The sequence below is a fragment of the Ctenopharyngodon idella genome, chromosome 16 (assembly GCF_019924925.1).
Source record: "Ctenopharyngodon idella isolate HZGC_01 chromosome 16, HZGC01, whole genome shotgun sequence".
NCBI classification, from domain to species: domain Eukaryota; kingdom Metazoa; phylum Chordata; class Actinopteri; order Cypriniformes; family Xenocyprididae; genus Ctenopharyngodon; species Ctenopharyngodon idella.
Window position 1 is genome coordinate 15,698,623 of NC_067235.1, and position 27,265 is coordinate 15,725,887.

The 27,265-nt window shown below is 38.2% G+C and overlaps 1 protein-coding gene across 4 annotated transcripts in view; it reads right to left on the bottom strand.

Moving 5' to 3' along the window:
- Positions 1-3,638: 3,638 nt before the first annotated feature.
- Positions 3,639-27,265, bottom strand: part of LOC127497603 (glutamate receptor ionotropic, kainate 5-like) — a 72,776-nt gene continuing 49,149 nt past the window's right edge. The window contains exons 4-22 of one of the 4 annotated variants that reach the window (XM_051866173.1): positions 23,621-23,785; positions 22,213-22,377; positions 21,956-22,053; positions 21,695-21,860; positions 17,650-17,828; positions 17,340-17,393; positions 14,987-15,148; positions 14,756-14,908; positions 14,510-14,614; positions 14,207-14,314; positions 13,634-13,837; positions 13,357-13,470; positions 12,390-12,499; positions 12,020-12,193; positions 11,720-11,885; positions 9,288-9,513; positions 8,581-8,709; positions 6,509-6,630; positions 3,639-4,926 (exon numbers count right to left, since the gene is read on the bottom strand). In XM_051866173.1, coding sequence (XP_051722133.1) covers positions 4,435-4,926; positions 6,509-6,630; positions 8,581-8,709; positions 9,288-9,513; positions 11,720-11,885; positions 12,020-12,193; positions 12,390-12,499; positions 13,357-13,470; positions 13,634-13,837; positions 14,207-14,314; positions 14,510-14,614; positions 14,756-14,908; positions 14,987-15,148; positions 17,340-17,393; positions 17,650-17,828; positions 21,695-21,860; positions 21,956-22,053; positions 22,213-22,377; positions 23,621-23,738 — 3,045 coding nt within the window. In that variant the 5' untranslated portion in view covers positions 23,739-23,785 and the 3' untranslated portion in view covers positions 3,639-4,434. Of the gene's footprint in view, positions 4,927-6,463; positions 6,631-8,580; positions 8,710-9,287; positions 9,514-11,719; positions 11,886-12,019; positions 12,194-12,389; positions 12,500-13,356; positions 13,471-13,633; positions 13,838-14,206; positions 14,315-14,509; positions 14,615-14,755; positions 14,909-14,986; positions 15,149-17,339; positions 17,394-17,649; positions 17,829-21,694; positions 21,861-21,955; positions 22,054-22,212; positions 22,378-23,620; positions 23,786-27,265 lie in introns of all 4 variants that reach the window. The other 3 variants (XM_051866172.1, XR_007925583.1, XM_051866174.1) reach the window with 3 other exon arrangements.

The following is a 27,265-nucleotide window of genomic DNA, read 5'->3' on the forward strand; positions in this document are numbered from 1 at the left end:
AAGCCTTGCCAGCTGCTAAATAGTTACTTCATCTCTCTCTCTTTCTCTCTCTCTGGGTACCAGGGTCATGATGTCACACTGTTGTGCCAGTACATCCATGGAAACACAAAGGACAACATATCGCAAGTACAGTGGACGTGGCACAAACAGTCCAAAAACATTAACTTTTTCTTGGATTGAGAACTGCGATACTGTAATCTGGGACATTGCATTGTTTGAATCACTCCGCTTGTCTGTGTTTGCATATTCCAGACAGATTGGTAATTTTTAGTGACTCTTTCTGCAAGTTACATAGTTACGTCTAGGTGTCGACAGTAAGCTGTCTTTATGAGTGAGTCATTGAATAATTAACTCATCATTCATTCAACACCAGTTCATTCAGTAGCTCCACTACTTGTTGCTCAGATGTGCCCTTTAGTCATTTTTTTTGGTGGAGCAATAATTGGCAATATTGTTTTTAAAATGTAACTTATATTAACTTCTTGTTTAATGAGTTGTTGTTGTGATGCTGATGGTCTGACTATAAGCAAGGCAATTCAGCTGCAAGAAGTGGTAGCCTACTCTTGTTTGTGTGATGTTACTTAAGTCAAGACACCTGAATTAAAAAAATAAAATAAATAAATAACTAGGCCTAATAGATACTATATCACCCTTTATTTCTTACATTAAAAACTGTTTTATATTATAAGTTTTCTGAAATGCATTATGTAACACTAATTTACATACATTTTTATAACACCAGTTTGAATGTTGGATAAACACCAGGTTCAAAATTCTTGTTTTATTTTGTTGACATATTAGACTTAAGGGTTTTTATAGAGAGGATTTTGAATGAGTGTCTTTTTATCCCTCCATAAATCAAACAATTGTCAACAGCCAGAAAAAAAATGCATTTAAAGATATGTATTGTAATTGAAATCTACAGACATAAAGACAAAGTGCTTATTAAATAAAACCCTAAATGTGTATTATGGATGGTCTATTTTGCCTGTAGTGTCTTGCCTTAATTACATCTTAATTGAAACATAAATTTTAGTTCTTTGGCTAATGTGTAAACAATGAAAAAATGATGACCTTTTAACTTTATTTTTCTGAAAAATAAGAGTTGCTTGCCTGAACTTTAACGGTTCCTAATGCCACAATATTGTCTGCATCGTTAGATTGTAGCCAATTACAGCCTCTTAAATATAGATAGAGCTCGGTTTATCCCATCTAATCTATGGAATTTTATCGTCTGCCAGGTAAAAACAAGTCTGGTTTCTGTGAGAAGTAGGCCTAATAGTGCACCTCCCTTTACAAATGGCACAATAACAGGTATCATTCTTGTCAGTATTACAAATGGTGTTTTGGTATGACTCGCCATAGTCAGCCCAGGCTCATTAGAAAAATGTACCTGCGGGAACATTTTTCCAAAACGAAAATACGTCGCGCCATGTAGGCTACGTTTCGTGACAGTTTCACTGTGCAATGTCCACTGAGTGGCGCTAAAAGCGTGTTCAATTGTTTTCCGAAACAGATGAACGTGAATATGGTAGCTACGTTTTTATTACGTTCGTTTTATACGTATCACCGCAGTTCTGATTTGAAATGTCCGGTGATTACTTTTTAAAATAACGTACCACCAACACTACACCGACCCTAAACCTATCCGATAGTGTTAACAAAATTTGTTTACAAATCATGCACTTTCGTAAAAAGTGTTTTGAGATCACAACATAATAGTGTGCAAGGAGACGTGAAAACAAGTCTTTATTAATCCATAATATGACCCTGTAAGCATAACTGTGTATGAAAACGATTAAAAGTGCTTGCTGTTTTACTGCCTCTAGTGTTCATTTCTGTCGGAAACTGCAGTGATATGTATACGTATTGGTACACGTATTTTCCCGCCACCATGAGATCAGGTTGCAGCCAGAGCAACCCCCTAACCATAAGTAGCTATAAGCAATAAGTCTTGTCTCTTCATAGGTGCCACTAAAAAATGAATGAAATCACAAAATAAGCATTTAAGATAGAAAGCGTGCATTATAATCATGAATGCTCTTTCACCACCAGAGTTCCCACTGATTTGCTAAATTGCTGGTTTATTACGAACTCACAACTGATTGTCTGTCCACAGGCAGTCCTCCTGTTCTGTCCACCGCCGAGGCTGTAGGGATTGTGACTGCTGTAGTGTTCATATGCTCATCACTACTATTCCTGATTAACATTTAGCAATTTCTTAATTGTAATGTCATGGATCTGCATTGGCCAACAGCCATCTAGCAGAACACAAACACAGAGCTTTTGCTACACAAAGTGTTAAAATAAACAAATATCTGTTTTCTAAAGTTCCCCAATTTTCCACACAAGTCCACACCATAGCTATAATGATAACTACAGAGGAGCAATATCACTGGAATCGTTTTTAGAACTTTTTTTTTCAGCTGATAAATGATAAAAACATTGACAGCCGATCAGAATCCAGTCAACTTGAGCATTTTAACCAGCAGATGGCATAATTACTACAGCATACAATTATAATAAACAGAAATGTATTGTCCGTAGGTGTGGACGCTAATATAGATATTGCTCTTGGTATGAACAGGCCTTAATAATCTGCTAAAATGGCCCAAAAACTGACACTGACAGTGTTTTGGTAAAAAGTGTGCTTGTTCTCTTGTTAGAGACAGACTTGATTCTGTGTGCAGTCTAGCACAAGTCAGAAGTCTTACAACTTCTTAAGAAATGTGCTGATCACAAGACATACTCATTGTGAACATGTATTCCTAAGTGTTCCTTTATTTTCATTTCTTTGTTGGCTTTGATTTCGGTTTAGAGTAACAAAATTGTCTGCAGAAAAACACAATCCAGCATAAGGGCTGAGAGTTAAAAAAAGAAAATTAAATGAAAACTGCATGTTGTTAAACACAAATTAATATATTTTTATTCCAAATGAGTTTCTTTGTCTATAGTTTTAATGTAACGTGGTTGGGGAAGCCCCCTCAACCTCTAAAACTGACCCCTTGACCTTGATGCGTTTATTTAAAATATCCTCTTCACCTCAAAATGTAATATTAATGTAAATAACCAAAATTTTATAATGTAATACACATTTGTATAGAAATTTTTATTAAAAAAAATAATTAAAAAAGAGGTTAGATTAGTGGTCTCAAACTCAGTTCTTGGAGGGCCACAGCTCTGTACAGTTTTGCTCCAACCCTAATTAAACACACCTGATCCACACTAATCAGGATTACTAGAAACTTCCAAGCAGGTGTGAGTTGGAGCTAAACTGTGCACAGCTGTGGCCCTCCAGGAATATAGTTTGAGACCACTGGGTTAGATGATCTTTCAGAACTTCTGTGTTTCTGCTATTTCCTTCCTACTTTCATCAGTCATTTTTCAGTGCATGTGATGTGTGTGGAAAAGTATACATATGTAAGTTGAACCACAACATCAGATGTCTGACTTTCTGTTTCTAAAAACACTGATCTGTGGTAAATGTAGCGTGTGCAGATTTGGGCTGAGGTATGTGGTGTGATTTCCAGCAGTGTTTACGGACTCACAAGTTCTTGCAGACCGATCAAAGTCCACGTTTTAATGAACACACAGCTCCTCATGTCCAATAACACACATATTCAGTCAGAGTTGATCTCCTCGGTATCAATAAAGTATCTCTATTTTTAATTTCCAATTCAGACAACACAACCCCAGAATTAAATTACACATAGAATTTAAAAATAAGTATAGTACAGAAAGTAAGAATATTTGTTTAGAATATCTTTTTAATTAACAAGTTAGCATCTTTGTCCTCCATTAACGTGTGTGCTCTCATTCTGTCATGGTCTGGCTCTGATCTGTACGGTATCATTGAGAGAATGTCGTCCAAACGAGAATGTCTCTGTGCTACTTCCTGTGTGTGACCTCTATCGTAACAGAGAGAGTTCAGTCAGGGAAGGGAAGGAGAGTCTGTGCCTCAGTCTGCCTCTGTTCGCAAGCAGATGTCTGTGTGCTGCCTGAAGATCAGAATCACGGGGGAAGTTTAATATCTCTGTGCTGTCTTGTAGCACATCTAAATCCTCAGATTGAGGCGGACAATCTTAAATCTTAACCAACTCATTTTCAAGGTTACTTCAGACATGGTCAATGTTATAGTACATTGTTCAATAGTACAAAAGAATCCTTGATATGACACATGGCTATCCAAAAGAAAAGGATAATTCTGTCGTACCAAGGAAAAGATGGAAAGTACATTCGTCTATGATTGTGAACAAGGGGGCAAATATTGCAAAAACATGTCATACTTTTGTCTCCCCTTTTTGTCAGTCACTTTTTTCTCATTTCTGCTCTCCCATTAGGTCTGTGTTGTTGCTAGACTGAGGTGGCGGTATAGTGCAGCCTTTTGCCGGTGGAGAGTGACCTATCCGGCACGGGCTCAGCCCGCCACCCCCTTCACTGTCTGTGTTGGAGGATGAGTGAGGAGGGAGTGGAGCCAGGCGAGGCAGAGGGGCAGAGGAGGGAGGGATACGTGTGCAAGAGGTTGTGCGGAGACTCTGGATACGCCGGCACTCCTGGCAAATGCGCACGTGAGTGCAGCCCCGCGGCAGCGGCACTGTCACTGCGGGTGGTCCCAGGGCCACTGCAGGGGGTGCTGTTGGCACCTAACGGGTCCTCCAGGAGTCGCTGGGGGCCAGGGCCCATGTCTGAGGGGCCTCCTCCTGACCCTGAGCTTCCTGTCAGGGGTCCAGTACCACTATAGAGCTTTCCGTTGCTAAGGCGCATCTCTCTGACAAGGCGCAGGGGCCGCGGGGCCCCTAAAGTGATGCGGGTGGGGTGCCGAAGGGCCAGAGAGCTGGACAGGGGGCGTCGACGGCGCAGACGAGAATTTTTCTTGCAGGAAACAGCGTTACGGAATTCCGTCAACATCTCCTGACATACAGACACCTGAATGTTTAGAAAAATATATAAAACGCTTGAACAAATTAAGATTAGTATATACATCAGAGAAGTATATGTCATAGATATATACTAGGGGTGTAACGGTACATGTATTTGTCCCGAACCGTCACAGTACGGACGTCACAGTTCGGTTCATGGAGTTAGACGACGAATACAGTCAGTCACAGGCAATCCACACTCCAATCCAAAAGGGGGCGCGCACAGTAATGTTTTTTAGCCTGACCACTTTTAACCAGCATTTACCACCAATAATCGCAATAAGCTCTGTGTTTTGTTACTTTTGATAAGAAACAAAGTGCCATCTTTCAAATTCTGTCCATTTTATCATGAAATTCAAACAATAAATACCGTTTTGACGCTTTTTGATGTGGCGTGACAGATCGCCGTAGTTCAAACGGTAGTGCGGAGCGCGAGTGAACGCTACTACACTTCTTCTAAACTTCACTTCTACAGAATGAACATGAATGAACATCTGGCACGTTGAAAGATACAGTACAACTTACTGAAACGTATCATGTCTCATGTAATCGCTCAATCAGTGTTTAAACCACGGAAAGATGTCAGTAAAACAGTTTGTAAACAATATGTCACGTAGTATTACAGTTCGCTAGAGAAATGAAACTGTTTCACTAAATATATGCACTATATGCCTATATATTAATTATATTTTACTTAACCTTTTAGTTAATGTAAGGCCTAAATAAATCCATCATGAAAACAAGTTATGACAGCCACTGTGTAAATGATTATATTTCAACAACGAATTGGAAAAACAGAAGTTAATGCAAAAACTGCCTTATGTGTAATTTACACGTTTACAATACATACATTTTTTATTATTATTTGAGTGTTGATTATATCTAAAAATAAATACCAACTGAATTTAATAATTTGGGCTCTATTGTTAATTGTAACCTTTATTATAGTAATGTGCAAGTAAGGGCTCCCTAATAGTTTACAGCATTAGCAGAGATAGATTTTTTTATATGAATAAATTTAAAGTCAGAGACACCAAAGCCGAGGCACTTACCGAACCGTCATTTTTGTGTACCGTTACACCCCTAATATATACGCACACATACATATACAATACTGGTCAAAAGTTTGGAATAATAAAGACTTTTTAATATTTTTGAAATAAGTCTCTTATACTCACCAAGACTGCATTTATTTGATCAAAAATACAGTAAAAAGTAAAATTGCGAAATATTATTACAATTTAAAATAACTGTTTTCTATTTTAATATGTAATTTATTCCTGTGACAAAAAAGCTGGATTTTCAGAAGCATTTCTTCTTATTATTAGCAATTTCTGCTTAAGCATAAGAGACTACTTTCAAAAACATTAAAATTCTTAATTATTTCAAACTTTGGCTGGCAGTGTATATACACATGAACATCACAGAAGTATATTTTACAGATATATACACAAGTAGACATGCACACCGTAACAAGCACTGACTTCGACTTCACTACGACACACACTAACGCGAGGAGTCGGCGAGTTGCTTTGGTAACCTACTGTAGTGTGACTGTGATATTGGCGGTCGCAGGAGAGAGGCCGTACCTCGTCTGTTTCAGCTGATCGGCGTGTGGACCACACAAACTCCATCACAGCCACAAACACAGCAATAATCAGGCCACAGATTAACACCACAAATATACCGCCAATGTTCTCCATCCCAAGACCTGCAACAGTGAATTAAACACTTTTAAACAATCTGCATCTATGACAATCTGTAATCACAGACATAGAAATATTACATATGCATTCTTAAAGTCGGCATGAATGGGAAATTCACTATTTATATACTACAATTTATATGCTACAATTTTATAAATGCATGTTATTTATTTTTTTGTGAATGATTCATTTATGCATTTCATTTTTAAAAATTTTGTTTTGACCTCATAATTTTTAATTAAAATGTCACTTGATATTCTAAAAATGACAGACTTCTCCCTGGTGATGTACTGTATGCCACACTTCGGCTGCATCTGAAAACTTAGGCAGTTGACTTGTTGCCTCACTGCCTTACAAGCAATGACTCTGCAGACAGCATTTGCACACTAAGGCACCTCATGAAACTGATTTCAGACAGTCTTCTGAGGCAGCGTAACAGTTTAATGATCTAAAGCAAACCTTTGGTGAAAACTAAACAAATATTTAACTACTGTAATAATAATTTCTTGCTAGAAATGACATCAGAAGTGGAAAATGTTGGTCAAAAATGTACAACCCGAATTCCGGAAATGTTGGGACGTTTTTAAATTTGAATAAAATGAAAACTAAAATACTTTTTTAAATCACATGAGCCAATATTGTATTCACAATAGAACATAGATAACATAACAAATGTTTAAACAGAGAAATTTTTACACTTTTATCCACTAAATGAGCTCATTTCAAATTGGATGCCTGCTACAAAAAGTTGGCACGGGGGCAACAAATGGCTGAAAAAGCAAGAAATTTTGAAAAGATTCAGCTGGGAGAACATCTAGCAACTAATTAAGCTAATTGATATCAGATCTGTAACATGATAAGCTATAAAAGGGATGTCTTAGAGAGACAGAGTCTCTCAGAAGTAAAGATGGGCAGAGCTGTGAAAGAGTACGTAAAAAGATTGTGGAATACTTTAACACTGTGAATACTTTTCCTCAGCGTCAAATTGCAAAGGCTTTGCAAATCTCATCATCTACAGTGCATAACATCATCAAAATATTAAGAGAAACTGGAGAAATCTCTGTGCGTAAGGGACAAGGCCGAAGACCTTTATTGGATGCCCGTGGTCTTTGGGCCCTCAGAAGACACTGCATCACTCATCGGCATGATTGTGTCAATGACATTACTAAATGGGGCCAGGAATACTTCCAGAAACCACTGTCGGTAAACACAATCCGCCGTGCCTTCTGCAGATGCCAACTAAAGCTCTATCATGCAAAAAGGAAGCCATATGTGAACATGGTCCAGAAGCACCGTTGTGTCCTGTGGGCCAAGGCTCATTTAAAATGGACTGTTTCAAAGTGAAGAAGTGTTCTATGGTCAGACGAGTCCAAATTTGACATTCTTTTTGGAAATCACGGACACCGTGTCCTCCGGGCTGAAGAGGAGGGAGACCTTCCAGCATGTTATCAGCATTCAGTTCAAAAGCCAGCATCTCTGATGGTATGGTGGTGCATAAGTGGATACGGTATGGGCAGCTTGCATGTTTTGGAAGGCACTATGAATGCTGAAAAGTATATAAAGGTTTTAGAGCAACATATGCTCCCCTCCAGATGACATCTATTTCAGGGAAGGCCTTGTGTATTTCAGCAGGACAATGCAAAACCACAAGCTGCAGCTATTACAACGGCATGGCTTCGTCGCAGAAGACTCGTCTTTTCAAATTGTTTTGAAAAGAGATGCTACACCATGGTAAACAATGCCCCCCGTCCCAACTATTTTGAGACCTGTAGCAGGCATCAAATTTGAAATGAGCTAATTTTGTGCATAAAATTGTAAAATTTCTCAGTTTAAACATTTGTTATGTTATCTATGTTCTATTGTGAATAAAATATCAGCTCATGTGATTTGAAAGTCTTTTGGTTATTGAAAGTCTTTAGGAAATTATTGCATTGAGGTGCAGGAGAGGTTCATGCCTTTGGCACGGTGGTCTTCCTCTTTGGGACACTGCCCTCCCTCCCACCATCTTCTCTTCAGGATCTCCAACCTGTTATTCTCTTGTAACTGCAGCACTGCCAGACTGATCTCATCTCTGAAAGGAGAACCTGGGAGACGGAATAATGCAGATGTATGTGTTTTGTGATCTAGCTTGAGGAAATCTCAATGAGTTGTGCACATCATGTAACATCTACTTCTGTAAAAACAAGCCTGTCTGATGATAGTCAAATGAGTTTACATGATTCATGTCACTTGCTTAAATTATTTGTGACCTAGAAATAGTGCAGAATCTTAAATATTTCTTCATCATTGCATACATTTGTTTTTAATGTCTGACCCCAATGTACGTGTTAAAGAGGAATGGAAGCCTTCTAAGGAAAGGAATCAAAGCCTTCTTAAAAAAATGTTTAGGGTTAATACGTAGACTGATATTTGGACATATATGTATGCAAAGTGAAAGTGAGCAGGTTTATTTTTTGTCAAAGATTTATAATTTTGCGTAAACAATGTTGGTAATATCATTTTTAAGTGTTATTATGGTGTTATGGTTTCAAAACCACATGATTCACAGTACTGCTATATTGCATGAGAGGCTTCCATTGTAACTATGTAAATTTTTCTTTCGTTTTACCAATTGAGGGATGAGTTGACAATTTTCTGTGGTAATTATTTCCCTCTCTCTTACCCAGAGGCATGCCAATGCCATAACCCTTGGTGTCCAGCAGGCCTCCGATCTGGGTGAGGTTGCAGTTGAGGCTGCGGTGGTACTCGTTCATGGTGCTCTCAAGGAGGAAGGCATATTTAGAGTTCAAGACTCGTGCGATGCCCTCCTCTGTGCTCTTCACAAAGACACTGGGCTGCTTAGAATACATGTAGTTCCACATCCGCTGATACGTTTGATAACGGGAGTTCTGAGAGAGGAGAAGAGAGGGTCTATCATCAGTGTATGCATCATAAATAAACATTTAAACACTATTTGACATGCACAATAACAAACACAAAGAAAACAGTGACACACACACACACACAGATGGTAAAAACACTTGAGCAAACAAAAAACTGATAAGAAAATACACAGTCAGTAAGCCAAGGGTAATCTACACGAAAAACCAACAAGAAAATAAACAAGAGACACGAAACTCATCCATACGCATATGCAAATATATGCCTGCTGGCACTTTCCATGAATATGGTACAAAACTGAGCCTGAAAATATTTAAACATTTTTTTCCCCTTTCAACAGATGCTCAGTGAAAGGAGATGCATAAAGCATTAGAGGCACAAATCTCAAGCTTTTTTGCTATGACACCTGTTAGATAAGTTAGATGAATTTAAACACATCAAATGTCTGTATTCCACACAAAATCTTTTGAATTTCAGAGTGATTTCTAACCAGCATTTATTGGTATGGGGCATGGAATGTACGTATGTTTGAATTTGGTGGACGAGATCTGCTACACCGCTGCTGCTGAGCAAACATGAGGATTTGTTCAGCTTAGTTAAAATAACAAACATAATAAGGAAACATGCTGCTGCAAGAATATTAGAGAAGACCCATAGCAGATCTCTACAGGTGGAGCTGGGGAGGAGGAGGGTAAAACAAGAGTTTCATGACTAAACTATGGATTAAAAACTTTTTAATTATTAACAAAATGGAAGTAGAACATAATTTTCAGCTTTGTACCACATTTTCTATGCAGTTCTGCCACTGCATGATTTTCCACCAATAAAAAAAGTATAATACAATTGTGATGCTCAGGAAGTGATTGGATGATTTCTACAGCATGACAATTAAATAATAATATTACATTTTCTCAGTTTTAGTCTTGACTGCTTATGTCAAGTTTGTCTACAACTAATTGTAGAAAAAAATATTTTTCTTTAATTTATGGCAAATACAAGTTAATAACTATAAACCATCATTTGGTCCCAAACTGGAGATGGCTTAATTTAGGCTAATTTTGCAAACTTGTGGTCTAGTAAATTTTTACGTATTTTTTCAATTTTATAAATATCGTCAATTTTATTTTTAAATTACATCAATAAAGACATTTCAAAGTCAGTATCTATTTTCTAAATGCTTGTTATTGATCTTGTTGTAAGTGATTCAGCCATTGATATATTTCAGGGGCGTTTCTTCCGAGGAGGTAAGGGAGGCAGTGCCTCCTGAAAAGATTGGACAAGAAAATAATCCATATTACAAAAATAGAAGAATGCAAATATTACAAAATGTGACCTAAAAAAGTGTATAAATCACTCATTTTTCTAAAGTAACGCTGTCCAACTGCGACACCAGCAGGTAAAGTTACAGCGAGAGGCTGAGTCTCTCTTGCCTCCCCTGAGCCCATTGAGTTTTAACAGACCCCTAAAGCGTGCAGGTGGGTTTGGTGGGGGTAATTGAGAATGAAAGTGGTAAAGTCATGTTAGAGGAGGCAATGCTTCCATCGCACTATGGTTGGATATGATTGGTTATGATTGGTTTGTGCGATAAATTTCGCCTCTTGTTTTCTTGTATGTTCGCAAATTAGTCTGAATAAAAAAAAGAAATGATGGCGTTAATGGGAGGACTAATTAAAAAGTAAGTAAACAACTCCACTTAGATATCACCATTTTGTCACATCAAAATCAAACTCGAAATGGCCTGAAAACACGACGACTATGGGGGTTTTTTAGTGAGCAATCAGCTTAGGGAATTTAAAGGTACATTTTCGTGTCTGTGAACAGTGCGTTTAGAGCTGATGAAAATAAGTTGACTATTCAAAAGATCAGCTGAACATCAGTTCACAAATAAAATATAGATAGAAAATCCCCAACCTGCATTGTTTTTTTGTTTTTTTTATTTCAATAATCTGTTTCACTTTCAGCTGTAAATATGTTCTAAATGTTGGTAATAGGGGTGCAAAATAGAAAATTAACAGAAAATACAACATCTTGTAATATATATAACGTGGCCTCCTCTCCTGAGGTTGATAATCAACATTTTCTGAAGGACAACAAGAAGTTTGGAACACCAAAGTGTACAGTATTTATGGCAAGTTCCTGTTTATTATGGCCACAAAACATACACAATATAGATGTGTGTATAAACTTATATATTAATATTATATGATTTTGTACCATAAAAAAGGTCATGGTGCTTCCTCCATGAATGGTGCCGTACTGGATATTAGTTTGATCGGCCAGGTCATCGGGCGATTCGATTGGCACTTCCATTCTCTGCACTGTCAGAAAAGCAGCCAGATTCGCTGTGTATGAGGAGATTATTATAAGAGTGAATGCCCACCTAAAAAGAGAGAGAGGACATAAATGATGGAAGCAGAGTGCAAAAAGCCCATAGCTGTGCTGTGTAATGTGTCCATTGACTCTGTTAAAACGAACATCAACACATATGGAGCCCCAGCACACGCTCAAACTCACCAGACCCCACTAACGCAGCGTGTGGAAAGGGCTCGGGGCATGATCTCTGACCCCTGCTGCATGAAGCCCCCGATAGGAAACCAAAGGCTGTTTCCTAGTGTGTACTGATTTTCCAGCAGGTCTCTGCGCTCACGCAGACACGGGTGAGGGTTATACCATTCATACGGGCTCAATCTGACACAAGTACACAGAGAGAGAGATAGAGAAAACGATTTAATGTAGTTCTCTGAGATAAAGTATTAATATCTTAAATAAATTTATGTAGTTTTAAAGAGGTCTAGATATTTTTTACTGGAAAACAAGAAAAACACACTGATTAAGACAATGATTTTAGCAGTTTTTGAGTGTGTTGGTGTGCATTTGTGTGTACCTAGCAGAAAGAAAAAGCACACAGCTGACAGCGAGGTAAGCCAGCAGCATGAAGAGCCAAACAGCCGGTGAGAAGGGATCCAGGAAGGAGAAATAACCTGGCTTCCTGCCCTGAGAGACAGTGGAATAGAAAGAGAGGTAAATGAAAGTGACAGGAATAAAAGCCAAAAAGGATTAGGTACGTTATGAATATTCAATCTATTAATTAACATAAATATAGTAAATGCAGTATCACTAGGCATTTAGACACATTATCTATCTATCTATCTATCTATCTATCTATCTATTACCAATAGTTATCCAGATTTTACTCTCTGTACTGGCTGTTATCATTCAGGACAGGACAAGCAGAGAATTTCACACCGAATTTCAAATATCAGGCTATTTGCACCAACGTGTGTCATCTCATCCTCTGTTCATTCAAATGTGTTTTAATCTTGCATGTTTTACTCCGGCCACAAGATGGCGCTATTGATCAAAGCTGCACACTGGAGTCGCCAAAATTTGATTTTTAATACTCTTCCATCGAAAGCAGAACTTGCTGTTTAGTGTTCACCAAGTAAAGAATCTAGTCAATATTACACTAACGTTTAAGTGAGTGTGGGTCAGGATTTGCTTATAAAACAATTGGTCTCTCTAAGGATATTAAAACCTGAAATCAGTCAACAATTCCCATGAGTTTAATTTCTTAATAAAAATTAATTACAAATTAATTACTTTATATGTCAAATTGTTATTCAAATTAATCGCATTCAATCACAATATTTGATTAGAAAAGCACAGAAATTAAGATCTTTTTAAATACATTGTTGTAAATTAGTGTAAAAACAGCAATAAATTTGATCAAATTTGTCAGTACTTCTGAGGTAAACTTAGAGGTCATTCTCAAAGAATATGTTTTTTGTATTTTTTAGTTGTTGGGCTACTTAAACTGTTGCCACTGTGTTGAATCTGTGTGTGTGACTTACTATATGGACCCTGTAGAGAATACTGATGCCCAGGGTCATAAAGGGTTTTGAGAAGTCAATGACCTTCTCTCTCTCAGATGTGATGGTAAAAGCAGCTACAGCCAAATCAGCTTTCTGCTCCAAAGAATAAAGGAGAGAACAATGAAACATTGTAGAAGCAGAACAGAAAAGTCATCTAGACACAATCATGAAAATCACATACAATTGAATTCAATGTAACCATGTGATTTCCATAATTAATTCAGGAGAGAACAAGTTGATGAATATGACTACATACCCTGTTGATCAGCTCTCCCACCATGCCCGTCCACGAGCCGTTGGGTTCAGGTGCCCCATACAGCCCATCGTCCACCAGTTTGATGCGGAAGGTGAACTTGAGGATATCAGCTAGCTCTCTCAACATGTCCACACAAAAACCCTCATACTGCTCGTTCCCCTCAAACTCCTGGTAATTCACCTTTCTCATCACGTATGGGTTCTCCTGCACACACACACACATTCCTGTATGCAGTACAAGTTCACATCCCCATCACTTACATATATTTTTTAAAATTCTTTTATCACAATATCACAATTAAGAAAACAGCATCCTGTTAGATAAAATTACAGAAATGTATGCTTAAATGAAATGACCATGTAAGCTAACTGTGAATTCCTCACTTAATAATGACTTTGTTCTTTCATCATGATATACTGTAAATTGTCTTTCCACTGAATAAATAATGAATTAAGGGTTTAAGTGGGCTGGGCATTATAGACTTCTGGACAGGAATTGCAGATGTAGATGTGGTAAACATTGTGTGAACATAAGTGGGCAATTTGGGTCTGCTGTAGAGCAGTTGATCCTCACCAGTATGGTGGTGATGATGAGGCTCTTGTTAGCCAGAGTCTCAGAGACGTTGATGTCCAGACTGGTGGAGTTCATCAGCAGAGTGTTATTAGAGTACCAGATCCCAATCTAACACAGAGATGGTTGAGAAATGAAGAAATCAAAACAAAGATGGTAGCACTATTCAAAATGTGTATGTGTGTGTGTGTGTGTGTGTGTGTGTGTACTTATATACATGTAATATTAAAAACTATAACAACAATAGAAGTCTATGAAATGTCCCCATTTAGATATCTAGTAAATGTGTATGCGTGTGTCTTTAACCTCTTTGTGGCCTCCCCTGTGCTTCTCCAGAATATGGAGGGTGTAATTGGTCCTCTGGCCTTTACTGTTGAACTCAACTCGACCTGTCAAGCCATCATACTCCACCTGATCAAAACATGGAAAGAGAGAAAGAAAGAGAATAGAAACAGCTATGCTACTTTAAATAACACAATGGGTGCTCTCTAAGCTGAAAACAATCCTGGAGGACTTTCAAGTGGTTGAATAAACACACACGTAGAGACTGACCATACGCAGGTAGTTCATGAGGCTGGTCCCGTGTTGCCAGATCTGAGGGGAGGTGCAGCTGAGAGGCTTGATACCAATCTCCTGACTCCGGTTGAGTTCCTGCACTGCACTCACCACCACATGGACCGCATCAAACAGCAGGGCCGATGACAGCTGAACACACACAGAGAGGTTAGGGTGAGCAGTCTGTGTGTGATACATTGATAATTTTTTGTGTTTGTGCGGTCTTACCGCTGGTCCGGGGTACGGGTTAATGTCACAGCCCTCTCTCCAGGACAGATTTAGGCTCCTGATAAACTCCAGGTAAAAAGGGTGGGTGGTGTTAAACATTGAGAAGCCCACGATGTTTGACTGCTCATCCACTATATCATCCAACCACAGCAACGGGAAGTCCTGCACACACACAGGAATGACATCACACAAGGGGGAACATCAGTGTGTGTGTATTAGAATTTTTAAAGAACAATTAGGGTTTTTTTCCAATATAGACAGAGCTCAGATCAGAATAGTGAATAGTACTAAGCAATGGTACTGGATAAATGGTATTTGAGTAGGTAAGTATAGTGAAGGAGTGGATTTATAATCCCCTATTTTAATATATAACGGATAGGGGATCACTCTTTCTTAAATCTATTGACTGACCCATGTCAGGAATGCAGTAACAGTGTTTATTAATTTAGCCCAGCTTCCAGAGAATAAATATGCACTTGTTTTGTAATTAATTCATTTGATCACCATTCAATCAAATGAATCAAGAGTTCTAGAGTTTGTGGTTTTGTTCTTATTCATTTTATTGCCATTCTCATGATAGTTAAGACATGTAAAGACAACTGAGCCTAGGGTCGATAAAGGTTGATAACGCACCACATGTATCCACTAACATACAATACTTGCCATACTTGCTATATGTTAAAATGTAACAATAAATCTTTAGAATTTAAGTTTATATCAGCTCAAGTTTTCTCTGTATGGATGTATTGTTCTGTTCCAGTAATATGCTGTGACTCAAAGTTGAAGGGGAAGGATATTGGCTTTTCTAATGGTGTGTTTGCAAAGGGTTGTTTAGGAATAGGATAGGCATATGACCATACTGAAGGAACAGTCTCCAGAAGAAATCAGAAAGATGGATTAATAGTAGATAATGTCGTGTAGTGTGCCATCAAAGTACCACGAGTGTGCCATCAAATTACCACGAGAGCAAAACGAGACCAGCCACAGGACAGAGACCGAGTTTGGCCATTCCTTGACTAGAGGTATTGGTAGTGTGTCTATGGCAGTGGTCTCAAACTCAGCTCCTGGAGGGCCACTGTCCTGCAGAGTTTAGCATCACCCTCCAGGAGCTGAGTTTGAGACCACTGATCTACAGGTTCTGTAATATGTTAAGATTGACCAGTAACTAAAGGTTTCAGAAATGCATGCAAGGTTGGAGTAACGTGTCATTTGTTAGGGTAGACTAGTGATAAGATGATTCAATAATGTAAAGTTTTTGCAGTGCGTTCTTTTTGGGTGATTGAGCATGTTGAATAGGCGGCAGAGCTCATCGATAATAGAAATCACTCTGATTGGCTGTTCAGCTTTGGGAACCAGTGCATGAGATGAAAACAGAAATGATGACAAAGTTGTTTACGGTTTGCATATCTGCAGTCCTAGCTCTTTCCCTTTTTGAATGATGAATACAGAATACTTCCACCTGCTGGTATGAAGAGTTATTTCCTCTCATGAACACTTAGAACTAATTGTTCATGAATTGGCCGTTGGCTGTATAGTCTTTGAAATGTGCTCACGTGCAACTTTTTGGCCCAGACGCAGGTGACATGAGGCGACACCACAGTCGGCTTTCATCTCTGCTGATTCTTTGATGTCAGTTTAGTGTGGCCTTTAGATTTGAGTTAGACTACTGACTAGAGGTTTTAGTAGTGTATGTGTGGTTCAGTGAAGTGTTCTGCTAGACTAGAAACTAGTGTTTTCAGTAGAGTGTGTAAGGTTAACTTAACATGATTTACAGTCTGAGCTGACAGATTTCATAGAAAATCACAATGTATGATGAGCACAGACTCCAAATGTTTTAGCTTCAGACAATGATTTCATCTAGTCAAAGAATATCAGACATATTTTGAGCTGATTTAAGAACACATTGTTTTCATTTGTCATGTGTCTCCAAGCAACAAGGCGTATGTTTCTGCGTGTATTCAGAATGACTTCTAAGTCTGGTAGTTTGTGTCCTCAGTCATTTACAGTAGTGTATGATGTCCAGTTTTTTTCTGTAAACATTTACAAATTTGGCAAGTATATGATGCCTAGTGTTTTAAAATGTGTTTGTGTAGTGTATTCCAGCCTTAAGCTGAATGTAACATGGTAGGTTAGACTAGTAACTAGACGTTTTAGTAGTGTAGAATAGGTGTGTGTTGTGTTTGTAGGTTATACAGTACAAATGTATGTTATGCAGTTCAAGCTGTGAGGGGGGCTGGCTTGAGAAGTCTGAGTGGGTTTGCGTAATAAAGATGAATTGTTAATACAGAAGATGGGGCTCCAGGCATGAATATATCTGCAGGAAAATAGGACAAGAACTCCTTCTCTATCTTACCATAGTTGTGAGGATGTACTTGTAAAACGCTGATGTCATTCCCAGCTCTGATGCCTAAAAAGACAGGCAAGAGAAAAGAGACAGATGAAAAAAATTCATTGTGTGTATGAATGAGAGAGCTGCATGAAAAAGCAGAACTTTTTTGTGCTCAATACTGTCCTTGAGCAGAATTATGATATTTATAGTATCTATACATTAAAATGCAGGTATATTGAACAAAGCTGAATTGCAAGGTGAGAGATTGAAGTGGGCGAGGACAAGAATGAATGAATGTGAAATGAGCCAAAGCAACAAATGTGACTACGCTTACCTTTTTCAGTATAAGGTAAGAAATAGATGCATTAGCATCAATAATTATTGTAGCTATTTTGTCATCACGAATCTCCTTCAGTAAAGGCGTGGGGTCAAGGTTGTCATCCAGCATCCTGATTGACAGCGTCTCTCGAGAGATCAGAAAACGCCTTATCAGCTCCTCCAGTCTCAACAGACCTGTGGGGAAGAAAGCGAGTTGTTGGCCCGAAAGCATATGGCCACTCAAACACCCCACTGGAATTAAGGGGCAAAACTCGGCTCCTTAAAGTGTACCTGATATGGTTAGTGTCTGAGGTTGTTTGTAAACAGCATGCATCTGTCTGTTTGCAATGCTGCTGTGAAAAAAAAGGGTCGTGGCAACACAAAGCCCAGTGAAAATGTAAATAACTAGCTGCGCTCTCAAGGGAGCCTGCATGCATAGAAAGAGCCAGTAAAGCCAGTGCCAAACTTTAATTAGCTTGAGGGAGGAGAGAAATCAATGCTCTCCACACTCTCATTCTCTCTCCCTTTCTCTCGCTCTCAATACCTCCGCTTCTTCCGTCTTTCCTTCACTGATTTCTCTCGTTCATTCTGATTTCTCTCGTTCATTCCACTAAATTTGTCTCTTTCTCGATATTTCACTGTCTTATTCCCACAGCTGCATTATAAAGTGAACTCAGATCTTCTGTTTTCCTCCGGAGACCAGTGCTGTGACACTCTGAAACAAACAATATCAGACCCAGACCAGCCTTGTGCTTAATGACTCATGTGTGACAGTGACTAGAGCTCTGTTCAAAAACCTAGCGAGCTGCCAGCATTGTAGGACATCATAGGCATTTTATCAATGCAAAACCTGTTCTAAACGATAGCCATTTAATTATGAGATGCCTAAATTATATGGCAACAAGAAGGAAATCCCAGAATTGTACTGAAATCATTGAAGAAATACATCCAAATTGAGGCTTTTACTAGTTTGTCTATGCACTCTAAAAAATGCTGGGTTAAAGACAACCCAAGTTGGGTTGAAAATGGACAAACCCAGAGATTGGGTTGTTTTAACCAAGCAGTTGGGTTAAATGTTTGTCCAACGTGCTAGGCAGTTTTATTTAACCCAACTATGGTTTAAACATCACTATATGGCTGGCTTAAAATGAACCCAAACAGGTTGGAAATTAGAACTCAGACACATAATTACTAGAGGCAACAAAAATAATCAAAAGGTAAACATTTAGTAATAAGCAATTTAATACATGTTCATTGTTTAATTATTATTCATTAAACTTATTAATAAATGTTCATTTATTAAACATATTAATAAATGTTCATTTCCAACATACTTTAGGTTCATTTTAAGCAAGAAATACAGTAATTTTTAAACAATAGTTGAGTTAAATAAAACTAACCAGCAGGTTGGGCAAACATTTAACCCAATCGCTGGGTTAAAACAACCCAGGTGCTGGGTTTGTCCATTTTCAGCCCAACCTGGGTTGTTTTTAACCAAGCATTTTTTAGAGTGTTGTTTCATTAATGTGTTTTAGTGAATAAATAAATCCAAGATTGTGGGCTATGCAAGATAGATTCTGCAACATTGATTATTTTAATGTAACATTTGTGTGTACTATTTATGCTTACTAAGATGTGGTCACATTGGCAAAATTTTACAAGCAAAAAGATCCGTTGTCAAGTGTAGTGATGCATGAAGCATTACTCACACAGAAGTCACTTTCAAACCGAGCAAGGGTCAAACCAACTGAGGGTGAAAGATTTCCCCACGCTGATTTTGCATTAGGTTCAAGTTGGTCAACACGGCAAATTCGCATGACCTACTTGAACCCATTGCAAAATCTGAATTGCAAAATTCCTGATTGTACTGATTCCTTTTGAAACTACTGAATTTCACCCACAAAAATTTGCAGAACAACAGTAAATGTGACAGCACCTTTAGAGTACTGCTCTGTTAGCTTAGCAACATGCTAACGTCAAACTCTAATGAAATCAAATGTGAAGCAAGTCTCCTGTGTGGTGCACTATTTGTGTGACTCATTAGGTTCCATCAAACTTAAGGCCCCGATATACTTCAAGCGAAGTTCTTTTTTGTTCTTCATTTATGGGTAAAACGAAGTTCGAAATACCTGAGTAGTGATATACTGTAATCGAACATCTGACACCACCCACATTGCTGAGAGCGACGTTTAGATGAATATGTAAAAATATTGCAAGTTTTTCTCTCAGTAACAAAATAAACACAACAAAATTGAGACACTAGCAAGGATTTTTTTAAATAAAGCATAAGAAAGGCACCTGATCATGGCAACGTGAATATGTTTGTTTGCACAAGCTCTGTAATTCGGCACTCCAGTAAAGTCACTTTGTGCTTATATTATTACACCTTATAAAACAGATTGCTTAAAATCAAGCAGCTTTACCATATTAAACACGAAAAACAGTGTCAGTCTCTCATTTCATCAGAAGTACATCTTCGTTTTCTACTATAAAGCAGCTCTCCAGTGTTCATGCTCTCACATGCAGATGTCTGACTTCTACTGACTCGAGAGGAGAAACTGGAAAAGATTTTCCAAGTGAAAGAAGGCAGAGCCTCAGCGCACACCTACCTTACGTAATGGCCACGGACCAATGGTAGTACGAAGGTGTTTACCAGCCGAAGCGAACTTTTCCAGAAAGTTCGCTTTGGCAAGCTGTTTCGAACTTTCAAAACAAACTCCAAACAAACTTTGTTTCGGCCTGATTTTGTTCAAAATGAAGTCACATCAGTTCGTTCTTCGATTTCGTTTGAAGTATTTCGGGGCCTTTAGGAGCCTTTCACACAGTCTGTGTTTTTGCATTCTGCTTCACTGCTTTTCCATTGTTTTTCTATGTGAACACACACTAGACTGACATGTTTGACCGTTGCGTTTGCATCTTTTGCAGCACCTGTCAGATGACATAGCGTTTAAAAGTTAAAAGTAGTTAAACTTTTGAAAAAAACTTCTCTCTATACCTTCCATTTTTTATTCCACTGCCCTGTGTCTCAGTTTTTTAATGCAAAAGCGTGTTCTGCGTGAAAAACCACTTACAATGCTACTTGTGTAGAATGTGGACAGTAAGACAGCTGGCTAAGTTTTGGAGAGCTTATGAGTGCACAAGACAAAAATCACTTGGTCAAATCTGCTTTAATAAATACTTAGAATGTGTTTACGCAGTTGTTTAATCATTCCTTTCATGCTTTTTCAGTCTGACAAGAGGTCACCAGAGAAAAACAGTGTGTGGCATCAGACGACAGTTTTATAAATTAAAGGCAATGAGGTTCACTACACACAACACACATGAAAACATTTGTGTCAAAACAGGCTTGCGAAATGCTTTCTATCTGTTTAAAGAGAAACTGTAGCGCAGCAGCGAGCCTCTCTCCATCTCTTGCCACCATTTTAAATGAGCTTGATGAGTGGCAAGTTGCACCTACTCTGCTGCCATAGCAACCATAGTGCAGCCAACTGGGTCAGAGCTGAGCGTTATGTAGCGATGCCCTCTCTGAACACATGAATGTCTAAATGCACAAACACACACATGCACACACTGCATACGTAGCGTTGTCTCACACATTAACACGTGCAGCAGGGGGGAGATTTATTCTCAGATAGCGTTAACGTTATGTTGTCCAGTGACATGCTGCGTAATTGCCCAGCAGAATGTTTTATTGGCACAGCTACCTATTACAGCAAAGTAATTGTTAGTGCTTGCAGTAAGGAAGCACTGCAGTATCATTATCAGAGTCTGTTCTTGAAAACTTTTGTAGTTTCATCTCACTCAGCAGCCTTGAATACATATTGCAACTTGAGTGTTTGCTGAGAGAAGATGATTAATTGGGCAGATGGAGTTGAGGAAATCAAATATTCTGATTTTTCAAAACCAGTGGAACTATTTGTTTTCGGTTGAATGGTAAAAAGACACTTTTCTTTGCAGACTTCTAAATCTGTGTGTTGCTCTCCATGTAGAATCAATTTACATATTCAAGCTCGAAGGGAAACCAGACCAGCTGATGAGCAGAGCAGAGGTTTTGGACTCACATTCGGCCTTAGCGCAGACCAGACTAGCCGATGGGTAGCTGAAGGAGCGTAGGATGGCTCCGATGGCAAGGCTCAGATCCTCGTTGCTAGGATACAGAGTCACAGACGCAAAGCGCAGGTAAGGAAGCCGCGGAGTCTCTTCCGGACCTATTTTGACATGCGGAATCTGAGAGAAAACAGTTTAAAGAATAAAAGGAAAGAGATTGTGGTTAGTGAATTAACACAAAATAAATAAACGTGAAATATTTAAATGAAGCTTACCTCCTTTTCCCCACAGATGTGACTGACTATGGAGCCCGACGCAGGACTGGAGGCGGGGCCAATCACAGAGACCACACCCTTTGGCAGAATCTGGCACACTACGACCAAAAGTAGAGCATTTAATTCCTCAAATCCGCTCTGTTTGCCTTTCTGAGTCACTGTATGCTGTACTGCTTCATTTTAAAGTTTTTTGAAGTGTGCAGGAATGTGTGTGTGTGTTTGTGTGTGTGTGTGTACTTTTTTAACGTATGACTCACTAGTATCTGTAGTCTCATACTGAGAATCTTTCTGGAGTTCAAATATGTCGACCTCCACGCGAGCACGAGCCGGGCCCTCCATGACGCTGTTGATGTTCTCGCGTGCTAGCGCTAAAGCTAACCTCTCCCCACGCCCACAGACAGAGCTGTCATCCAAAATTGCCGCTAACAGAGGAGAAAAGGAGAATGAGAGACAGAGAAACAAAGTAGAGAGAAATCAACACAAGAATGGGTAAAAGTTATATAACTGTACTATATAACAACCCTTCTATTTTAAAATCACTCCTTCAAAAGAACCATCTACCATGTCCAAAAATAATAATAAAGTCAATGATAAAGTTTATTGTGACGAGCAGGGCGGGCGAGAGCCGTGAGGGAACGGCGCGAGGCCGGTGACGCGAGAGTTAACGAGCTCCACCTGTGAGGCGCACCGGCCTTGAGTCTCTCACGGAGGAGCTCCGGAAGCATAAAAGGAGGAGCGACGACAGTGAAGGACGAGAGAGGACCAGGCCTGGACTTTATTTTATTTTATTATGTTTGTGTGGCCGGCAGACGTCCGCGAGGGTCTGCCGGCATTACTTTCGTTTTGTTCTTTGTTTATTTTATTAAAGTTTATTGTTGAATGTTCGCCGGTTCCCGCCTCCTTCTTCCCACATCTTACGAACTGTGTTACATTTATTTACAATGATTCTGAATTCCATAGCATATCTAATATGATCTAATGTAATAACTTTGGTTATTATCAGTGGTTCTCAACTGGTAGGTCACAAATCCAAAATGTGTTGCAGGTGTGATTAGGTCGAAGGTCAGTTGGAAAAATATTCTAAATGCAAATAATACAATTCAACTTAATATGTAGACTACTGTTCAAAGGATTGGTGGTCAAAAAACAAACAAAATTTAATATTTTTATTCAGCAAGGAATTCCTTTATTCATCAAATAATCCTAAAAAATTATTTCTACAAACATATTAAGTAGCACAACTGTTTTCAACATTAATAATAATAATAATAATAATAAAATGTTTCTTGAGCACCAAATCAGCATACTGAATGATTTCTGAAGGATCATGTGACACTGAAGACTGGAGTAATGATGCTGAAAATTCAGCTTTGCATCACAGAAATAAATTACACTTTAAAATATATTAAAACAGAAAACAATCATTTTAAATTGGAATAATATTTCACAATATTACTGTTTTTACTGTATTTTTTATCAAATAAATCAGCCTTAGTGAGCATAATAGGCTTCTTTCAAAAACATTAAAAGACTCTAAACTTTTGAATACTTAGAACAGCAAAGTAGTTAGAACATCAAAGAGAAAATGTTTCCCATCAACTTCACAATCACAGACAGATATTGGGCTCGTCGACCACATTACAAGTCTGAATGTGTGTGACTTACCCATCCGTACGGATGATAGAACAGGGGTCTGGCTCAGGGAAGAAGGCGGCATGGTAACCACGGTGACTAACAGGAAGCGGAAGTAAATCGACAGCAGGAGCGCTGGCAGTTCCGGCATCTTCTACCGCTCCTCATGGAGATGCCTTCTGCTGCCTATAGCACCCCCTAGATGAACACACAAATGAGATTAACTTTGTTATACATGAGCACTTACAGAGAAAAAAAACCTACTGAACATTTCCATTGAAGATACAGTTGACAGCACACACACTGACCTTTGGTGACAAATTGCCCTGGTAGTTGTTAGACACAAAACGATTCATCAAGCAACAAAAATGTAAAAGGTAACATATATCAAACCATTGTTATGGGCATGGTTTTGTTTCGACCTGACATTTATGAAACATTTCCTTGTCCTGAGAGTACAGTTCAACCTTTGCCGGAATTTATGCTAGTGTAGTTTTATGTTCACTTGTTTATCCAACAGATATTACAAAACTGTAAAGATATAATGGACCTGACATTTTAGTTTGAAGAATAGAATTCACAAAATGATTTTTATTTAAGAGGGTTTTGAACTAGATGTTTGAAACCAACATACAAACTACCAGTGATGGGGGTAACGCATTACATGTAACTTGAGTTATGTAATCAGATTACTTTTTTCAAGTAACTAGTAAAGTAATGCATTACTTTTACAATTTACAACAAAATATCTAAGTTACTTTTTCACATTTTTTTGACTGACAGCTCTCTGTCCTCTTGTTGAGAGAAATCAGGAGTAAGTGCAGACCGGTAAACATGATGGTTATTGTAGTTCTAGACTAAATGTGAACATACATTTACTCATCTCACTTGCACAAAAACATTCAGTATTTCTCAAAATGAATAAATGAGCCCATGACCCCATGACCTTCAATGAATAAAAACAGTGAAATGCAATCTAAGAATTTTACGCAAACCTGTATTAATTAACTATATTAAATCACACAAATATACTTTATGTATTTAATCTCACTTTACTAACCAATGTTTTTGCTGCTTAAATGATCTAATTCAGCCATACTAATAAGCAAAAATGACTTTAGATTAGATTTAGAAATAAGAGTGTTGAACTTCCTTCTCCTGTATCCTATTCTTCTTTAATCCAGAATAGCATCACAGCTGAAAGGTTTGTTTGAGCTGCGCCCTCTACTGTACAGGAGTAAATATGTATTTCCTTCAGCCTGAGGTTTATTCATATCACTTTTGGTATGAAAGGGCCTTTACATTCACCAAAAATAAAACTTTTTTATTTTTCTTGTTATTAAAAAACAAATAAGCAAGACCAGCCCAGGTGAGAAAAAGTAACGCAAAAGTAATGTAACACATTACTTTTCATAAAAAGTAACTAACGCAATTTTTAGGGAGTAACCCAATATTGTAATGCATTACTTTTAAAAGTAACTTTCTCCAACATTGCAAACCACTGCTAGGTAAAAAAAAAAAAAAGAATTTCTTCAATTTAGGACTTTTAACTCAAAACCTCCTGTGACAACTTACCCCGGTCTGCCCTGTACCATCACTACTTTAGGAGATACAGTATACACTACCGTTTAAAAGTTTAGGGTCGGTAAGTTTTTTTTTTTTTTTTGAAAGACGTCTCTTGTTCTCACTATGGCTGCATTTATTTGATCAAAAATACAGTAAAAACAGTAATATAGTGATATATTATTACAATTTGAAATAACTGTTTTCTATTTTAATATATTTTAAATTATAATTTATTCCTGTGACGACAAAGCTGAAGCTTTTTCAGGATACCTTGAATAGAAAGTTCAGAAGAACAGCAATTATTGGAAATAGAAATTTTAAATGTACATTAAATGGCGTCGACAGTGGTGTGCGAAGCATCATCATGAATAAGGGAATCTTATGACAGTGTGCTGACACAGGTCATGACCGTGTTACGCACGTCCCTAACAGCAGCACAGGGAAATCACAGGCACACACACACACCTGATGTATCTGATTCATACACTCTCTCTCGCGCACACACACACAACTCAAAGCAATCTCTGTGAACTCTGACCTTTACAGACCTAACAAGATTTATTTGACCACAGGGAAGAAATGATGGATGTACTTCTCCTCCCTCTTTCTTTGTTCATCTCTCCTCCCCCTCTTTCTTTCTTTCTCTCAGTCACTTTGGATGTGTCAGCAGGGCACAAAAAGTGAGAAAGAGAGGAAATGAAATGAAACAGTGTGTGTGTATACACAATTGAGGAACCCATTATTGTCGTACTATAATTATTGCAGGCAAATACTAATGACCAGTGTCGAAAATATAAATCTAAAGTTCACACCCGCTGTTTTGCATATGTGCATGGCTGAACGAAACGATACTTGGCAGTCGGCAAGTAAACTGTAAAATGTAAATTATTTAGGGGAGAGGGTGGGAGCGACCAGAAAGAGACGGGGACTGAAATAAAAAGCAGGGTAACGAAAGCAGAACAAAGAATGAGAGAAAGAAAAAAGAGAATGAAAGACAGAGAGAAAAAGGAGACATTGAGAGAGAATATGCTTGAAGAGGGAGCCCTCGGGGAAAGGGAGGAGTAGATAGCAGGCGCTTCATTTGTTTCTTCTTCATCTTTGTAAGTAAGAAGTGAATCTGACAGTTATAATAATAGCACAGTGATTCATTCTCCTTAATTGATTTGGATTGTGAAATGAGAGTGCTGGATGCAAGCATTTGCCAGTACCGGTTGATACAGACACATTAAGATGTCACCAGGCTTCTGTGAGACGAAGAAGCGTTGAGGAAGCCTTTTCCCTTCTTATCTTCGCCTTTTCCACTTGTGGAAAGATTCCAGAGTGGAGGCAGGAAAAGACACCCGCAATGTGTCCCTCCTGGCACTCCATGGGCCGAAAGCACAAGAGCTAAATAAAACCATCAAAAGCCCTCTTAATCAGGGTCTGAAATCATCAGTGAACACAAACACACACTGGAGTGTTGAGGGGCAATTCACTAAGAATGAATTGCACTCGATAACGATGCCTTTTATTCGAACATGCTAAGTTGTTTAGTGCCCCATTTACTAAAGTAAATATACAAATCAGGTAATGCCGCAAACAGCCCTCTTGTGAGTCGGTTCTGAGTGCTTGGTTGAGGATGCAGCAAACAACTACAATCTGTCACACTTTACTGGAACTATAAAACATTCCTCTCCACCATAACACGGTGTCACTGTTGTTAAAATCTAAAATTATTATTTTTTTGTTAACTGAAATAAAAACAAAATCTACACTCTATAAAAAAAAATAAAAAAAAAAACAGTTTCAGTGAGTTGGTACCAAAATATGTACCATTTAGGTACTATAACATTTTAGGATATGCACCTTTATGGTACCAACTTACCAACTTACTTCATGTGTAAATAAGGTACAGAGGTCTACTTTTGAAAAGGTACAGCCGCAGAGACAGTGTTTGTACCAGTTTTTCTAAGAGTGTAACATAACTGAGAACATTTGAAACGAAACTAAAATATAATAAAATGTATTTTTTAAAGGGGTCATGATTTATTTTTAATATGTTCTTTGAGGCTCTCTTATAATGTTAATAAAGCTTTTCGCAAAAAAAAAAAAAAAAAAACCTATTATTTTCAG